We start from the raw sequence: 19,672 nt of genomic DNA, 5'->3' as shown, positions 1-19,672 counted from the left end.
CAACTTAAAGTAGACTGATCTGGTTTCTATCTGGTTCTATCTACAAAGCTTGTAATTTATGGTCATTGGATGTTCCATACTCAAGCGTTCTTGTTTATACCATAAGTAGTTCAGCAATAGTCTGTCAACTTAATGTATGTTATTGCTTTTAGTTTGTTATCTTCTCTTTTGATGTAGCCTGTATGATGGAGATCTTCTTGAGGTATACGGGACTTCCCTTCTGCCATCAGACATGTCTCGGCACTTTGCTACCCACTCTGTCTTTCTCTATACTTATATCTCTGTTATTGAAGGCTTAAGACTGCTCGAATTCTCGGCTGTCTCTCCTACCTGCATGTAGTAGTAGCTACCTGTCTCTCTCTCTCTCTCAGATGGAGGACAGCAGATATCCTACAAAGTGTCTCTCTGCCCTGAGCCTGGCACATCTAGGCGGATGTCAAAAGAAAGGCACAGAGATAAAACACAGGAATGATGCTTGTGTTTCCTCGTCATGCCAGATCTGTTGTAGAGATAGCAAGGGATGCAGCGTCACTCCTCACACCCGATATCTCGAGCCAAGCTTACACCCCCTCAAGGGTACATACTATAATCTTCTAAGCACAGTCTTGTACACCGAGGATGGTGTTGCCTATCTTTGTCTGTGGGTCTTATTCAAGACTCTTGTTATTGTTGTAATTATATATTATTATTCTGGGAGTGAGAAGACTGTTTCCACCGATGGCATACGGGCACTGCGGAGGGCTTGTTGGGACTCGTGGACAAAGACATGCTACCCTTAGAATCCTTGGATTGATGAACCATACACTCACATATGGTTATAGCCATTGCATACACATTTGCTATGTTTATGATTTTAAAAAAATATATGACATTGAGCTCTAAAGGTGTATAGATTGATCCAATTATTAATTTGACTTGCTTTCTGGCTTGTTGGGCTGTTTTTGTGCTTATCAAGAGCAGACGATGTCAGCCTTTTCATACCCTTTTTTTGGGGTGACCCCAATGGGTGGGGCCATGGCTGACAGACACCCGCTGACTTTCTGCTCTCTGGTGACCCTTGACCTTTGAGTTTAGAGGGGGCGTGAGCAGGAGGATGGGAGAGTTTATTATTTCCTGTGTTTCCTACTTCGTCTTCCTCTTGAGTAGTCTCTCGGGGGCGGGTGAGATGATATTTATGCATGTGTATGTTTGATGCTTGCAGGGAGTGTTTTTGGGGCCTCTTTTAGCTAAAATGAATGATTGGCTCCTTTAAAAAGAAAGTTTACTAGATTTCTTTGTCCTAACCTTGGACATGCATCAACTGTCCCAGTCACAAAACTCTGTTACTCCATGAGGAAAGTTTTTTTGGGATTCTATAATTGTTAACATTTAATGAAGGAAATCATGGTAAATACTGTATACATTTAGTATTCCTAATAAAATAAAACAGGTGCACTTTTAAATGTTGCACAATATTTACCCCTGTAATGCACTCTTGTCCAAATATTGGGATGTTACTGATATTTGCACCTTTTGTAAAAACAAATGTGAAGACATTTGACACTTGTTTTTTTTCATGCAATGTATCATTATTGTTTTGGAATGATTTAAGTTCACATTGCTTTTCCAAGGTTAATATGAGTTGTAACAAAGTCCCTTTAAGGCAAGTCATTTCACTCAGCGGTCATCTTTGAAACGCCTCCCGGGCATTCTGTTTGAATAGGGAAACATCAAATCCTCCAAAACTACTAGCCAAGCTTATGAATAAATTTCATGATATAAATAACCAATAAAATAAAACAACAACTGACTCTACGGTTTCTTTTCTAAATGTTCATATCACACAAAACCTGCAGAATCTCACGTTTGGTTTGAGCCCCTCCCTCAGAGAATTGACATTCTATGGTGATCGCTGATTGGCTCCTTTACTAGAAGGCGAACTTTATTCACCATATAGCGATCGCTGATTGGCTCCTGTACTAGAAGGCGGACTCTATTCGCCATATAGCGATCACTGATTGGCTCCTGTACTAGAAGGCAGGCTTTATTCGCCATATAGTGATCACTGATTGGCTCCTGTACTAGAAGGCAGGCTTTATTCGCCATATAGCGATCGCAGATTGGCTCCTGTACTAGAAGGCGGACTTTATTCGCCATATAGCGATCACTAATTGGCTCCTGTACTAGAAGGCAGGCTTTATTCGCCATATAGTGATCACTGATTGGCTCCTGTACTAGAAGGCAGGCTTTATTCGCCATATAGCGATCACTAATTGGCTCCTGTACTAGAAGGCAGGCTTTATTCGCCATATAGCGATCACTAATTGGCTCCTGTACTAGAAGGCAGGCTTTATTCGCCATATAGCGATGTGTCACAATGCTATGGTGTCAAGGGTAGTTGACTGGGCATTTCAGTATGGTTGCTAGTTTGCTCTTTGTTTATTTAGCATAATGCTATCAGGTGTCTGAGGTTCTATGAGTTGTTGTGATTGACAAAAAAGGCCAATTCCAAGTTTGGTCCCAAGATATAAATCACACCCCATCTTCAGTGTCATTTTGCAGAAACATTAAAAATAGCATTAAACAGAATAAAAACACTGTAGAAGGAATTGGTATGCTTGAGTATGACTAACACTGAGCATGTGTGTCCTGTCACAGACCGGTTCAGCTCTAGTGGTCCCACCCAGACATCACCTCTTTAATTTAACCCAGTCGAGTGGCATGTCCTTTGGGTTGATGTTGGGCCGGGCACAGAGCCCCATGGCACCCTCAGTGTGAATATCACAGCTGGGCGGCCATTGTCCGCCAACCCCCGGCCCAAACTACACTCACAGACCAGGAGCCTGTGATCAAAGGCCCTCCGGATTAACGCAGCCCAGATACACAGGACTGGCGCTAGGGGAGGGATGGGTTCAAAAGCAAAGAGGAATGCTCCTAATTACGCTCCTTTCACTCTTTTCCGTGTCTCACCCTTTGGGCGCTCCCCTTGTCTTTCTTTTAGGGCGGTTGAGACTGTGTGTGAGTGTGTGAACGCCATGTGGAGGCTCTTCAGGCTACAGTGAGCCTGTGAGAAAGCAGTGCACTGTGACAGGATAGTGATATTAAGAGTAGACCACAAGCAGACCCTACGAATGCAGTCCATCACAGATGGGCAGAAATGAAGGGAGCAAGGGAGAAGAGGGGTTGTTGGTTGAGGGTGGGTGAGGGGGCGTAGAGGTTCAGGAATTTCTGTTTCACTGGAGAAGCACTCTGTGGGAATGGGTCGTAGATCAGCAGAAATAAATTTCTCCTGGGTGGAAGGCTCTGGGAGATCAATGCGTGTTTAATGGATGTCTTAAAGATTATTAAAAATAATGTTTAGGATGTTGTTTATATTCCTAGGATTTAACTGTAAATATGTAAATTATCCTATAAACTGAGCTCAACTAGCTACAGAGAGAAAACAGTGCAACTTTGTAGAAAGAATGGGTCTGTGTAAGACAGGGGTGTCCAAACTTGGTCCAGTAGGGCCGGTGTCCTGGAGAGTTTAGCTCCAACCCTAATCAAACACACCTGAACCAGCTAATTAAGCTCTAATTAGATATGCTAGAAACTTCCTGGCAGGTGTGTTGAAGCAAGTTGGAGCTAAACTTAGCAGGAAACCGGCCCTCCAGGACTGAGTTTGAACACCCCCCGTGTAAGAGCACTTTAATGATTCGTGTTTGTTCAAGTAGTCCAGCTTCTCTACAAATGTCTTATACCAAGAATGACACTTCTGTACAAATTTTAATTGTCATCTTATGTATTATGGTCGTTAATTCTCGATGCAACTGTCAAAGAGAAGTGACCTATCTATGACCTATTTAAGAGACCAGATTTGGAATTTTTCACCTGGGAATGATAGTATAAGCTAAGACCTTAAAGACTGTTGAACTGAGCTCAACTAGCTACAGACAGAAAACAGTGCAACTTTGTAGAAAGAATGGGTCTGTGTAAGACAGGGGTGTCCTAACTTGGTCCTGGAGGGCCAGTGTCCTGGAGAGTTTAGCTCCAACCTTAATCAAACACACCTGAACCAGCTAATCAAGCTCTTATTAGATATGCTAGAAACTTCCTCCTGGCAGGTGTGTTGAAGCAAGTTGGAGCTAAACTCAGCAGGATACCGGCCCTCCAGGACTGAGTTTGGACACCTCTGGTGTAAGAGCACTTTAATGACTCGTGCTTGTTCAAGTAGTCCAGCTTCTCTACAAACGTCTTATACCAGGGGTGTCCAAACTCGGTCCTGGAGGGCCAGTGTCATAGAGAGTTTAGCTCCAACCTTAATCAAACACACCTAAATCAGCTAATCAAGCTCTTACTTCACATACTAGAAACTTTCTGGCAGGTGTGTTGAAGCAAGTTGGAGCTAAACTCAGCAGGACACTGGCCCTCCAGGGCTGAGTTTGGACATCCCTGTCTTATACTAATAATGACACTTTTGTACAAGTATCATATGTACTATGGTCATTAATTCTCGATGCAGCTTTCAAAGAGAAGTGACTTATCTATGAACTTTTTAAGAGTCTAAAACCTTAAAGACTGTTATTGTTGGAGTAATTAAAACCATATCTTGCTACCAAAATATTAGAGGCGGTAACCTACACTGGTCTCACAGTTCCGTTCAGTTACCATTATCATATCATCGATTGGGTTCAGTTCTGTATCATGGTGCATTGATGATGCTTTCTATACACAGTTAGATTTTTTTCTTCACACACAAGAATTCTTCAATTAAATTTTTTTAAATACATTTATATTTATACAGTATATAATTCGTAATGCAATTTTGTCCTTTAATAAAGCAGTTAGATATATGTACTGTACCTTCAATAATTAAATGTGTTCTTACATCCCTATGATTGGTCATTGTATTCACACGCTCAACTGAAAGAGCGATTGGCTCTAAAATTGTTAGCGCTGTTCACCAATAAGTGACGTGGACACTGAAGAATGCACGGTAACAGTCTATATGTGTGTAACAAAGCATACATTGCACAGAAATCACAGCTGATCTGGGATAGACGGCATGGAAAACACTTGCTCTACAAGGCAAATTGTGTCAGGGTCCACAAGTATTGCTTTAACAGCAATAGAGGAGAGGAAAAGTTACCTTACAAACATGCCAACAGTTCAAAGGTCCAAAGTGAGAGAGAGAGACAGAGAGAGAGCTTTCATTTTCTCTCCAGCATTGAATTAAGGCTGATTTTTACTTCTGCGTCAAACGTGTTGACGTTCACCTCTCAAAAAATGTAACTACACGTTGCAATGAGCGTAGTGCAAGCTCTGTGATTAGTCGGCTTGGTAGCGCTGATGAGTCTGGGCAGGACCTAGAGCCGCGTGAATGATGCGAGCCCGATGAAGCAATTGTTTACAAGTGTGGAGTCCCGTGAAGGAGCTCCGGATGGAAAGTTTTGTTTTGTGTTTACCTCATAGTTAAAGTTGTTGCACGTCCGCCCGTTTCTCCCTTAAAATGAGCAAGTTTGAGCCACTTGTACATCCCGGAAGTGTTCAGGAAAAGCAAAACAGCAGCGAAGAAACTCGACACAGAGGAACATTTACACCTCACTGCCAACTAGCGTTTCGGAAGTGTTAATGCAGACCAACAGAGACAGCGCGCAGAAGTATAAATGCACAGCTACGCGCGTTGCATGCGCCGTGGGTTACGCCGGTCGCTTGACGCAGAAGTATAAACCAGGTATACGTGTCTCCTGGTTCTGCTGTACTTTAGTGTTGGTGAAAGACTGTCCAGCACATGCAGTGAATTGTGCAGTTGTCTGCTTTTCAAGTAGTTGGAGCATTTTAAATACTCGCCCTTGCCTCATTCGAATAGTCTACCGTGACAGCGCATATAAGATAAATGACGTAGTACGTAATAATCGGTAATGATCTAATAATGAACCAATAACGAATTGTCCACTTCTGCATTGTGGTACATCGAAGAAACAATTGATTTTGACACCCCTACAAAATATCAATATTGTATCGCCCATGAGCGTTTTTTAATGAATGTGTTTGACTATGTTTCAGGTGTGGAGTTTATGTGGAGGGGGTGTGTGTGAGGCCCCAGGTTAGTGCACAGACGTGAAACAGCGTCATGGAGGACGGTGGCCTGAGATTATTGTCCGCTGTGCTTTGTGTGTGCCATACTCTGCTCCTCAACTGCCCAAGTGAGTATCACACTCAAAAAAAGTCATTGCAATTGAAACACTTACTAAGAAGCAGCATTCAGCCATCAAAGTTATTCTTCCTAGCAGGCTGAAGAATGTAGATGAAATGTTTTTAATTTACTTCATTTTATTTTTCAGCTGTTCTTTCTCTCTCTTTCCGTGCGGAGCCTTTCTCAGCGATACTGAAGCAAGGTTCTTCAGTCCACCTACATTGCACAACACATCCAGCCACTGCCAGAATCAGCTGGCTGTTTCAAGGGCAACCACTAGATCCCAGTCACCATTCTGGAGTGGAACTAAGTCCAGACTCCCTCTCACTGTCAAACCTCCAACCGGCTCTCACAGGCTCCTACCAGTGCTCGGCTCGCTCCGAGACAGGCTCCATCATCAGCAGGCATGCACGAGTTACCATTGCAGGTAAGCACATCTGATCACATGTATATTGTGCCAACAAGTACACTTTGAACTGTAAGAACAATTTTACAAACAACAATGAACTTCAAAGAGATTGCCGGAGAAGAAAGACAGGAAGTATCAGAAGGCAGATTTCTCGAACCATTAACACTGTTAGAATGGTCAACCATAGATGAGTGTCGCAGGGGAAGGAAATGGTTCTTTTTTTTTTCAGTCTGGCACTTATCCAGACACCTCTTCAGCAGTATCCTTAATGAGCCTGGGGGCTTCCTGTGTCGTACCATGAGCTGATGCCGAAAGGGCGCCCTATCGGACACAGTACCCCCGACGCTCGACCCAGGGCGTGATCAGGGTTGCAGATAAGGCTGCATTATTCAGTGGAAAGCACATGTTCTCCGCCACTCACAATCCAATATAAACACCACATTGACAGAAGGTCTTTGTGTGAAGTGCCGCAGCTACGAATGAATATACCAGTTTATTGCACAGCTCTTGCAAATGTCTGATTGGTCCCCTGCCACATTCTTTGGTCAGATGATTTGTGTAATGACTGTTGTACTGCATAATTGAACGTCTTTGCTAGTTTAATGTTTCTAACTACAGTCCCTGACAAAAGTCTTGTCGCTTGTGTACAAATTGACCTAAAGTGCTGCTGAAATATATTTCTGATCAAGATTGTTTTATAAGAAATGGCTCATTTTAATCCCAACAGCTTTTGTAACAATGTTTCAGTGCAAAACGAAACTGTTAAAAAGTGTTCTAATACTCGCAGCTTGGTAAAGCTCATTGAGTCAATTTTTGCAAAGACATGAATGTTGTTGCCTTGTCATATGAACTTCACTTGTGACTAATAATGGATTAATTGGGTCTCAGGTGTGCATTAAAAGAACCCCAGTACACTAGACCTTCACATCAAACTGCAACTAGACCTCTGCAAACATGCCTAAGATTCACCCTGAGACCAAGGGCGCACTCACACTATGCTGTCCGAATCGTGCCCAGGCACGTTTCCTTGTTTGTTTGAGAAGTGTGAGTGCTCTGAATCGGGCTCAGGCGTGGTTCAATTGGCCGACTCTGGCCCGGTAGGAAGATGTGTGCCAAAGCGTAGTTAGGTTGGGCTTTGGTGTGATACGCTTATAGTGTGAGTGCAAAGTGTGCCTAAACCCGAAACTGAAGATGAGACGTGACTTTTAAGGGTCTGCTTTATATGGATTTATTAATCATTTTTACTGTTCAATGAATGCAAACTGTTGTAGATTATTAAAGACGCAAACTCCTCACTGCACGACAGCTGTACCTTCAGCAAACCTTCTAATACTGGCAGCACGACGACTTTTATTATTATTGATGAGCTTTAAAAGTGTCTTATCTGTTCAATGAAATATCTGACTGTGTGTCACTGCATCCCAAATGACTAAAATTATATAACTAAAGAAATCTCCACTGTGCTGAGCGAGTGTGCTTCTTTTCTGTTAAACTCAACAGCGCATCATCAGACCTCGCAAGATAACTGCTTGAGTGGACCATTTGTTGGCTCAAATCAATGTTCCACTTCAGCATACCCATACCTGCCAACATTTGTCCCTGAAAATCCGGGAGACCAGGGGGGTGAAGTTCGGGAGGAATTGTCTGAATAACACTATTGAGAGCCGTTTACTGTGGCCAACTGTACTATGTAGCGTGTTTCGGGCAGCCGCCGCCATTGAATCTTATACCAAAGTTGGCGACCTGGGGGTTTCACAGACTGTACCATAAAGCTTTTTTTGGGGTGGGGGGCAATTTTTCGGTTTCCTGGGGGGGGTTGGGTGGCTCTGAAATATGGGAGACTCCTGGGATAAACAGGAGTGTTGGCAGGTATGAGCATAGCTTCACGAGACCTGGTTACCTGAAGTCCCTGTAGAGCGTGTTTTGGGCAGCCACTGCGATTGGATCTTATACCAAATTTGGTGACCTGGGGGTTTCACAGACTGTGCCAAAATGCTAAGGGCCGGAGGTGTGTGGGGGGGAGGGGGGTGCGGTGAAACTGCAGGAGTTTTTGGGAGAAATAACACAACGGGAGGCTGGCGGGAGATGAGTCTGATATACGGGAGACTCCTGTTGGCAGGTATGAGCATAGCTCCACAAGACCTGGTCACATGAAGTGCCTGTGTCAACCAGAACAGTTTGTTGGATTCTGTTTCGAAATGGCTTCCATGTCCGAATCAATTTCTAATGCTAATTGATTAATTAAAAGTTAGGTAATAGCAGGTTTTTCTACAAAAATAGATTTTTGTCAGACTTTTGTCAGGGACTGTACAATCCAAATCAATACTGCATTTTCAATGATTTGTTTACATCATAGATTGACTAAAACTTTAGTCTGCCTATTTCTGTTTTGCTATGAAGTGATTGATCACTCTTTGATTTATTCCTTCAGATATTGAGGAGTTTGCGGAAACCCATCGGAGGTCATTTACTGTAAATAAGGGCGACACTGCTGTTATTGAATGTCCACTTCCGCGCAGCAATCCACCTGCTCTTCCACGCTTCCGGATACGGGGGAAATGGCTGGAACAGTCTACAGGTAGATCAGATGATCTGCAATGCCAAACCCTCCAGAAATGCATGAAGATACATTTGAACGCTTTGTCTCTTTTGTATTTCTTTCAGACGAGTATTTAATCCTGCCCTCTGGGAACCTTCAGATTGTGTCTGTGTCTTCAGAACATCAGGGAATGTATAAATGTGGAGCTTATAATCCTTTAACTCGAGAGACTCGAGTAGAGGCTCATGGCACTAAACTCTTAGTCAAAGGTTGGTTGAACAAACTGACTTGTCTTTCTCTAAGTTTCAATTAAGTATATTCTATTATTTCTTTGGTATGCTAGATTTTCTGTGTACTGTAAATATAAATTGTACTGTTATAAACTCTAATAAAGCCATTGCTTCATTTCTTTGACGTAGATTCAGAAAGCTCTTCACCTGTAAGGATTGTCTATCCCATCACACCTCGCAGTCTTACAGTGGACCAGTCTAGATCTCTAACCCTTGAGTGTGTTGTATCAGGAAGTCTTTCTTCAAAGGTCAAATGGATTAAAAATGGGGCGGAGCTATCACTGAGCTCCAAAAGGATGTTGTCGCATAGCAACCTGGTGTTGAATGACATTCAGCCGGGTGATGGAGGACATTATAGCTGCTCTGTTCCTACTGACCGTGGAGCTGTGGTCAGTGTCAACTACACTGTGAATGTACTTGGTGAGGAGTCAATATTTATACCTTCACTTTGGTAATTTTAGCAATGTTTAGGGCAGTTTGATGCTAGGAGATCAGGGTTTTCTCAGGTTTCTTAAAGGTGTAGTAGGTGATCTGCCTAAATGCTAACTGGCTATTGTAATATGTTCAAAACACGATAAATAAGTAGACTGAACAAACAGCAATTTGAGTGTACTTTCCAACCAACAATCAACTAAATGATCAGATGCTAAAATATTATTAGCCATAAGCAACAGTTCACTTCATATTTGAAGTAGTTGCATCATTATGGTGTAAAATAACTCTAGCATGCTTCTCTACTTTACAGCACATGTATCCATCCTGCGAGGTTTGTCAGATCAGGCTGCAGTTGTTGGATCCTCTGTGAGATTTACCTGTGCTGCCAGTGGCAATCCAACCCCCAACATCACATGGCTCCTCAACTCTGCCCCTTTATCTTCTTCACCCCGCCTCAAAATCTCTGGCACCTCCCTTCTCATCTCTTCAACAACGCTTCAAGATCAGGGAATCTACCAGTGCATGTTTGATAATGGCATTAGCTCTGCACAATCCACAGGAAGACTCAGTATGCAATCAGGTAAGACACCCAAAACACTCATGTACAGTATATGTGTATGAGCTTCACAGGGGGCTTCAGTCACTAGATCTTGAATCGGGTCCTTCACCTAATTAAAGTTTAAAGGGCCATGTCACCCCTTCGTTTCAGCAGGGTGTTTTCACACCTCTACTTTGGAAAAAGTCAGAAAATTGGGCGTGTTCAGGTCTGTTTAGAGGGGAGTGTCGGAGGAACTAAAGTGGGAGGGTGTGGGAGTGTCTATTTGGGCACGCGCGAGTTTCAGTCAAAATACTCACACACAGGAGAAAGTGATGGTGTTTAACCTACATGGACATGTGTTGTCAAATTATTTGCCAAATTATTAAATGGTGGACTTTAGCTGCAGTTTGGCTCTTTTATTCAGGGAATTCATTCATCCCCCTCGCGACAAACGAGATATTTGATTCGAGGATCTGCTCTAAGCGTGTATTTTTCATGCACTGTTTGATACCGCACGGCGAATGAGAAAAAAACCTTCCGCATTTCCCGGAAACTTGGATGCAAACGGCAGGTAGTGTCAGAAAGTCGCGTGTGTTATTCCGGTCACAAAATGCGGTAAAAACCCTACACGAGGTTAAAGTTTGGTTGTGGTGCTAACATGTTTACACTCGGTGCTATAGTTAACTTAGTTCGATACGAACAAACTGAATAAACAAAGAGCACTAGTCACTCACTTACCAAATCTGTAGAGACAGGACAATCACCAGCAACTAGAGCCGCGTCTTTATGAAGAGAATACTACAAGCGAATCCGGATCTCAGCGTTTGCAGATGAGAACAGCTCTCAGGTAAACAATGTTCCTCCTTAGACACGTAAGTTATTGTTGTCGAGCGTCGCGTACACTGTTAATCCACACGTGATCCAGCTGAGCTCTCACAGAGAGAAAATGAAAACGAAACTTAACGGCAGCAAACTATAAAAGCAACACTTTACGCTTTTTTTGCCAATACAACGTGGCGTCTCTGTCAGTGTAAACACTGTGACACTAATGAATATTAATGAAGTTGCACAATAGAGCGCGCTGATTGGTTTGAACCAAGCCTTACTCATGCATTAATGCATCACACTGTAAGACGTAATAAGACAGACTCTGGCACAGACACCCAGTCTGCACGCTGGAATACAACGCTATTATATCATGACCATGACGCAGCTTCAAAAATTCGTTTCAAACCGGAAGTACGAATTTACTTGAAATAACGCAAAAACAACCAATTTACACTTTTTAGTGAAATATAGGTGTCCTAATAGTGTTTTTAGCAGTGTGGGACACATATACGACTGTCAACAGCTCAAAAAATGTGTTTTGGTGTTTCGTGACCCTTTAACTGGAATTGCTTATTAAAAGTTAGCATATACACACATGTCACATGGCAGCAGCTCAGTGCATTTAAGCATGTAGACATGGTCAAGACGATCTGCTGCAGTTCATCAGAATGGGGAAGAAAGGTGATTTAAGTGGTTAGCGGTTAGTGGTTAACTGGTTCGAGCTGAATGAAAGGCAACAGTAACTCAAATAGCCAATCGTTACAACCAAGGTATGCAGATTTCATCTTTGAATGCACAACATATCGCAATATATATTGCAAAAAAACTGAATATTGCAATGTCAGATTTTTCCCAATATCGTGCAGCCCTAATACTGGGCTTTATCCATTGTGCGCCCCAAATTGTGGAATCGTCTACCTTTTTCTATTAGAATAATCTCTACAGAATCTGTGCTCAAGGGGAAATTGAAACTTTTAGAAAAGGCTTTTATTACCCGAGTTATCTGAGCTTTCTTTTCTTTTCCTTTTTTTGTGACAGTGAAAATGCAACCTCTTATCAACCCATACCTGTCTCTAAACAACTAAACATGACTTTATTAACAGACATATCAGAAAAGACAGGTTTCACATACAGTGAGAGTTGAGACAGTATGTCCTTCCAGCAGGGCAGAGAGTTTAGCTGGAGTTTGGCTGGAGAAGGGGGAGTCGGGTTGGGTGTATTTGGCTGGCAATGAGAAGGCTGTGAGTGTGAGCTTTGTGCGTGCTGTTGGGGATAAGCTCTTGGACAGCGGAATGTAAGGAGTAACTACACAAGGTTATGACGAGGACCAGACCACCCAGCTGTCAACATCACACACAACTAGCCCTATATTTATTAATACACATCTCACAGTCCTCCCCTGCCCTCCTCTGAGGCTGTTCCTCCTCGGCCTTGCTCTCCAAACGTGATTGATAAGCTTAGAGATATGCAGACTTCAGAATAGATAAAACATGACGGAGGAGGTCTTTTCCAAATGTTGGCTTGTATCGCTTTTTTCCTGGCTCGTCTACTAGGGTGATTTATTTTGCACCGATAAAATGCAGGTCAGTATAAAAGCAGAGTTGTTTATGTGTAACTGCAACATTTTAGACAGATGTGTGATCTGTGGGATGCTGGAGAAAGCAGAAATGGCATTAGGTGGTGATGTTTTTGGAATGCTTTAGATTTTGCTGAGGATGTTGGCTGGACTTGTTCTCGAAGACCCTGTAAAATGTCCCAATGAGTCCAGTTTCATTTCCTGTCCTTGATGCAGTTTCATTTCCTTGCATTTTTAATTCTGTTTAGTTTGACTCAACCATGAATTGCAGTTTGCTATATTTCACTTTTCTACAATGTATATTTCGATATGAACACAATTTCACCACATGATTGAAAATCTCTGTTTTAAAAGGACTCATTCTTTAATGGAATTATTAGTCTTAATCAGAATAAGACAATAATATGATTTAGGTGTTTACATGAGTTGCTTTTTGAATGTTCCTTTCATGATCCCGTTTTACATGTTATTGCACATAATTCGATATCACGCTATCCAATTTTCCTCTTGAGTTTCATGTAATTTCGAGTGTTTCATTCTTAATTTGTCGACTGTAACTGCAGTTTGGCACTTTCACTTTCACTCAGGAACATTTCCTGCATGCCTCCTTGACAAACGAGATATTGGATGCGAGGAACTGTTGGAAGAGAGAATGAACAGTTGTTTCTGCTTTACAGTACTAAATTAGTTTTTTTCGGGGCTTATTGTGATATTACTATTTCAGTGTATGAATCTTGTGGACTAAATAAGCAAGTGACCAAAGCTCATAGACATGAACGAATGGTCAAATTTAAATGAAAGTCCTTGTGAACTGAAAGTTGCTGACACTTCAGTTTTTCAGTATGTTGATGTACTTACAATTGAAATGGAATATTGAGTAGGGACGGGGCTTTATTACTGCACATCATTCCCTCAAAGCAAACTAAGGTTAAGGGGGGTTAAAGACAACCCGGGCTCATTGTGGAAACGTAGCCCCGCGGACGTTTCTGCGGACCGCGATTTACGTCCCGAGAGGTACGTATTCAATCGTTTTTTTGTTTTCGCGGATCCGCGAGAGGCCGCTGTGCGCGCTTTTTCGCGTCTCAAGCTCGCGTCAAAAGCCCTCGTCTTCGATTTCGACCGCGTTTTCGGATCCTGCCGCGTTCTCGCCCTTATTTTTCGGATTCCGTTTTTCGTCTCACCTGATTTCCGGAACCCGCTGTTCCCTGGACTCGATCCCGGTCTTCGTCCACCGTGGCCGGCACCGCTCCGCAGCGTTCGCTCGAAAAAAACCCAAACGCGGCCTTCACGTACCTCCGGCCACGTAAATCGCGGTCTCCAGAAACGTCCGCGGGGCTACGTTTCCAGAATGAGCTTGGGTTGGTTAAAGAATATTGTGGCTGAAGCTGTCAAGCTGACATCAAAAAAAGAATGACTGCCAGTCCAAATGTGGAAGCTAATGATCAGACTTTGATTGAAGATTACCAAAAACATTTTTTAGAATTGAATGGATTAATTGTACACCTAGAGCAGGGGTGTCAAACTCAATTCCTGGAGGGCCGAAGCCCTGCACAGTTTAGTTCCAACCCTGCTCCAACACACTTACCTGTAGGTTTCAAACAAGCCTGAAGGACTCAATTAGTTTGATCAGGTGTGTTTAATTAGGGTTGGAACTAAACTGTGCAGAGCTGCGGCCCTTTTGGAACTGAGTTTGACACCTGTGCCCTAAAGAATAGTAACATACTTTTTTAGAGAAAGTTTTAAACCCATGACCCTGTTCCCTCGTAAGAGTTGTATTTACACTACCTGGCAAAAGTCTTGTCACCTATCCAAGTTTTCGGAATAACATATAATAACTTGACTTCTAGTTGATCATTTGGTATCAAAAATGGTTTATATGAAAGACAAATGCCTCTAGATTATGCTGATTTTACCAAAATAAAATATGATCATGCCTTGAGTTTTAATGATTTAATTAGGACAGTAAGGTCTGACTTTGCTTAGACAAAAGACTTGTCACCTGTCACAACAGAAATAATGTCCAGTATAGAATATAAAGTCATGCAATGACTCAAATAATTTATTAATAAAGTCATCTGGAATGGCAAAGAAAGCATTCTTGCAGGACTCCCAGAGTTCATCAAGATTCATTGGATTTATCTTCAGTGCCTCCTCCTTCATCTTAACCCAGCCATGCTTAATAATGTTTATGTCTTAAGACTGGGCTGGCCAATCCTGGAGCACTTGGACCGTTTTTGCTTTCAGGAACTTTTATGTGGAGGCTGAAGTATGAGAAGGAGCGCTATCCTGTTGAAGAATTTGCCCTCTCCTGTGGTTTGTAATGTAATGGGCAGCACAAATGTCTTGATACCTCAGGCTGTTGATGTTGCCATTTACTCTGCAGATCTCTTGCATGCCCCATACTTAATGTAACCCCAAACCACTTTTTTTTCCTTCACCAAACTTGACTGATTTCTACAACTGGAATTGATGACAAGACTTTTGTTAGGTAGTGTACATGGAGGGTGACTGTGGAATTCTCGCATGCAATGTTAATGGGTGGCCACATTCTGTTGTCAACTAAAACTCTGCCAGTCCAATTGCACATTCCTCCTTGCGAATTCATCCCCCATAGGTGGCAGCCAGGGTGCCACTTTACAACCCAGGCCAGCTGTCCTTATACATTCAGACAGAGGATGTAATTGTGGCTTATATAAAGCCTCATAAATGTGACTATTTCAATGAGCTCAGCTCTTCCCAGGCAGAGATCTAATGGCAGTGAGTGAGTGAGTCAAGATTATTTAAAACCCAAACACCATCAAAATTTATTTTATTGTCTCATGTCTTTGTCCCTTCTTTTGCAATATTTATATTACATTCACCAGACCAATTATTAATGATCATACATGAAATTTGTGCACGCATGAGTCACAAAGAAGAAAGTCTTTCTGAATAGAGACACAAGAGAAGATCAAAGCATCAGAATCATATTTTATGTAATATTTGTCTGTAATTAGTGGTGTTTACCAAGCCAAGCTTAGTCATTATTACTATTGCTCATACTTACGATTAGGGATTTGTACAAACCTGTAACTTGAGTACGTTTAATCTAATAGTTGGCCCTAGTACTGTTTGTGCTGCATGTTGTAATACCTCAAATCACCAGGTGGGTTAAAGAATAAATGACTGCCCATAGATGTGGTCTTGCATTTGACCACTTGTTTACTTACATGACGTATCCCCAGTATTTGGTTTAAGTAAAGACCACAAGTGTGTGTAGAATATGACGAATGATGGGAAACATTTAGCCTTAAATACATATCCAAAAAGATTTGAAAGTGTGGATTTCGTGTGCACTGAGTTCTGGCCCCTTTCTAATCTGAACTCTTCATTTATTCATTTTCTTTTCGGCTTAGTCCCTTTATTAATCTGGGGTCGCCCAGCGGAATAAACCGCCAACTTATCCAGCATATGTTTTATGCAGCGAATGCCCTTCCAGATGCAACCCAACACTGGGAAACATCCATACACTCTTATACACTATGGACAACTTAGACTACCGAATGCACCTGTACCGCATGTCTTTAGACTATGGGGGAAACCGGAGCACCCGGAGGAAACCCACGCGAACACAGGGAGAACATGCAAACTCTACACAGAAACACCAACTGACCCAGCCGAGGCTTCGAAGCAGTGATCTTGCTGTGAGGCAACAGCACTACCTACTGCACCACTGCGTTGCCAATCTGAACTCTTAAAAATAAAAGTTATTTATTAGCATTGATGCTGTCATCAAGAACCTTTACCATATATTGAGCCATTCCACAAAAGTTTGCTTAAAGTAGAAAAGGTTTTTAGATAATTCAAATGTTCTGCACATTAATAAAAAAATTAAAACAGGTTAATTATGAAAACATACTCCCGAAACATTTCTGGAGAGTGCTAATTATGTAGCCAGAGCTACCTATGGCTGTGTTTAGTCTTTAAAACGAACACCACGGCGCGGTATGACACCAACAACAGCTTTTGTTTCTACCAGTTGACTGCTTACCTCCATCTGGAGAAAAAAAGTTGAACGCAATGATGGGGTTCAATTCTGGCAAAAAAACGTTCCAGAATGCAGGTAAAACAAATACAAAAGGCAAAAAATAAAATAAACAAGTAGGGATGTAACGGTCAGTGTCAACGACATACAAATTAGCCATCTATCTGTAAGCTTTGAAACGGAACTCAATTTTAATAACAAAAAAATATTAAACCATGTAAAAAAATTAAGTTTCAATTTAGTAGTGTTGAAAACTCATCACATTCAACATTTAATCACTCACTCACTTAGTTAGAGATGGGTTTAAAGGAAAATTATCATATAAATATAATCTGGTAAAAGCTGGTATCTCTGGGTATTTACAATGTCCCCTGCAACAGAAAAACACCCTCTCATTTGGGACTGAGGTTTCTGGGACAAGAGAGATATGACTTGGCCCAGGTTGACAGCAGTGGGTAACGTTGTGCATTGTCTTTCCCCCACTTGAGAGGACAAACCATGAGTGAGATAGAGATCTCATGTCTGCATCAATCTGAACAGTGTGCTGTGTTTCTGCAGTCCCCATGACTGATTAATAGTCGTATTCCCCAACTTGCAGGCACGTGCACACACAGGGCTCAACCTGTGCAGTGCACATGCCCTTTTTAGTCTTGGATAGAAAGTTCCCTTCCAAAATGATCAAAAGTGCCCCCGCGACGCGACACACCCTCCGTCCCGCTTTACAGTACGCGCGCGACAACACAGCTGATAAGAACTCGCGCGACAACACCACTATTCAGTACACGCGGCGACAACACCCGCTTTAGGGTTTTCCAGCTCTTTTTCATCCCGCTTCTAGCAGCACACTCCATTTCCGCATTACTGGATCTGTAGCGACAACAGACCGCAAGGGATTATGGCCACGCCTGGGCTGATGGGAATTGTAGTTTCCGGTACCTCCCGTTCGCTTCATTCGCCTGAGCAAATTTTCTTAGAAGACCTATAGTTTTACCGAGTCATGCGACTACGGTAATTTCGGAAAAAATTGATATTGCGGTATGACGGTATTTACAATACCGTTACATCCCTATAAACAAGTGAATAACTGGGTGAGAACATGGTAAGATTCAGGAAAGGGCTTTTCTTCTTTTGGATTGCTTTTGAAAACACTATTGGTTGAGTTTAGGGAAGGGTGGGGGTCTCAGTCTGGCTGTCAATCAGTCAATCGACAGTCAAGCGACAGTGGCTTCTGGTGGATTTACACAAGAAGAGCAAGCACGAATGGCACTCGCAAAAGAAATCTGAAATCTGAGAAAGCATACACGGCAGCCTCTGGTGAATTCGCGAAAACAAAAACGGCAAAGAAAGTACCTCCTGGGACGTATTTCACAATCTCCAGAAATGTATACCGGGGTAGGTATCAGTTATGAGTTGAAAAAAAATATTTTAAGAACTGTTTACTCAAAGGTTCTTTGGGCAACCAAAAATGATTCTTCTATAGCATCATAGCAAAGACCCTGTTTCATAAAGTGACTCATAATCTTGTCCAATGCAGCAATGATTGACATTTGGACACACCGAGAAGTTTTAATTAAGGAACTGGAGTCATTCTGGTCCAGAATATCCTAGAAACGTGGTGGGTTGGGTGACTTATCATATTACCATGTCCTAGGAACCACCCTACCAAGAGCCTGGCAAACTGAAAGGAAGTCTTAGCTTTGTTACATGAAAGTTTTCTCCTATTTGTTGTCTAGTTCTGTTCACATTACATTTCTATCCATTAGCTCCTAAGATAAAGCCTTCAAGACTCGAGACAGGAGTGAAGGTGGATATGTGAGCTGGTGAAGGGCTCTGATTCGCTTTGGTATTTTAATGGCCGATGGGTGGAATGTGTGGCGACTGGCGGCAGGCCCAGTTTGAGCTCTAGTGTTACTGACTCTGGGGCTGTTTGTTTTGTAAGGTAAACCAGTGCCACACACCCATCAACTGAGAATGAGAGACCCCGAAGAACCAGCAACAAACCTCACCTCTCCTACAACTGCATTTCAACTGTTTCAGCTGTTAGCATACATAAATAAAAACACACAGTCGATTTGATAACATGGACAAACCCTGAAACATTAAAGCCAGCTTCACTTTGAATAAAGTTGACATCAGAATGATTTTGAGGGGAAAAAAAATTTCAAGATCAAGGGTCTCCAAACTCAATCCTGCAGGGCCGTTGTCCTGCATAGTTGCATCGATAGCTCCAACTTTCTTCAACACACCTCCCTGGAAGTTTCTAGTATACCTAGAAGGAGCTTGATTAGCTGGTTCAGGTGTGTTTAATTGTGGTTGGAACCAAAATATGCAGGAAACCAGCCCTCCAAGACCAAGTTTGGACACCCCCGACTAAATTTTTACTTGCTTTCTGCAGTTAAGGTTTTAGAGTAAAACCAGTTGTACACTGTATTTGCTTGCCATTTGTGTTTGTAATCGGCGGCACAGTGGCTCAGTGGTTGGCACTGACAGCAAGAAGGTCACTGGTTCGAGTCCTGGCTGGGCCAATTGGCATTTCTGTGTGGAGTTTGCATGTTCTTCCCATGTTCACGTGGGTTTCCTCCACAGTTCAAAGAAATGCGCTCTAGTTAAATTGGATGAAATAAACTGGCCATAGTGTATGAGTGCGTGTGTGAATGTGAGAGTGTATGGGTGTTTATCAGTGCTGGGGTGTGGCTGGAAGGGCATCCACTGCGTAAAGCATATGCAGGAACAGTTTCTAGTTCATTCCGCTTTGACGACCTCTGATAAATAAGGGACTAAGCCGAAGGAAAATGAATGAATGTTTTTGTAAACAGTTACAGATAAGATTTATAATTATCAGCCTATATCATATATTGGCTTCCAAATATCTGTATCGA

At 42.3% G+C, this 19,672-nt stretch overlaps 1 protein-coding gene across 1 annotated transcript in view; it reads left to right on the top strand.

Moving 5' to 3' along the window:
- cdon (cell adhesion associated, oncogene regulated) overlaps positions 1-19,672 on the top strand; it is a 77,986-nt gene that overhangs the window by 17,110 nt on the left and 41,204 nt on the right. The window contains 6 exon segments of the mRNA NM_001081628.1: positions 6,025-6,164; positions 6,303-6,581; positions 8,995-9,141; positions 9,228-9,371; positions 9,522-9,812; positions 10,138-10,407. Coding sequence (NP_001075097.1) covers positions 6,092-6,164; positions 6,303-6,581; positions 8,995-9,141; positions 9,228-9,371; positions 9,522-9,812; positions 10,138-10,407 — 1,204 coding nt within the window. The 5' untranslated portion in view covers positions 6,025-6,091.

This window comes from Danio rerio, chromosome 18 (assembly GCF_052040795.2).
Source record: "Danio rerio strain M-AB ecotype USA chromosome 18, GRCz13ab, whole genome shotgun sequence".
NCBI classification, from domain to species: Eukaryota; Metazoa; Chordata; class Actinopteri; order Cypriniformes; family Danionidae; genus Danio; species Danio rerio.
This window is presented reverse-complemented; position numbering and strand designations above follow the sequence as displayed.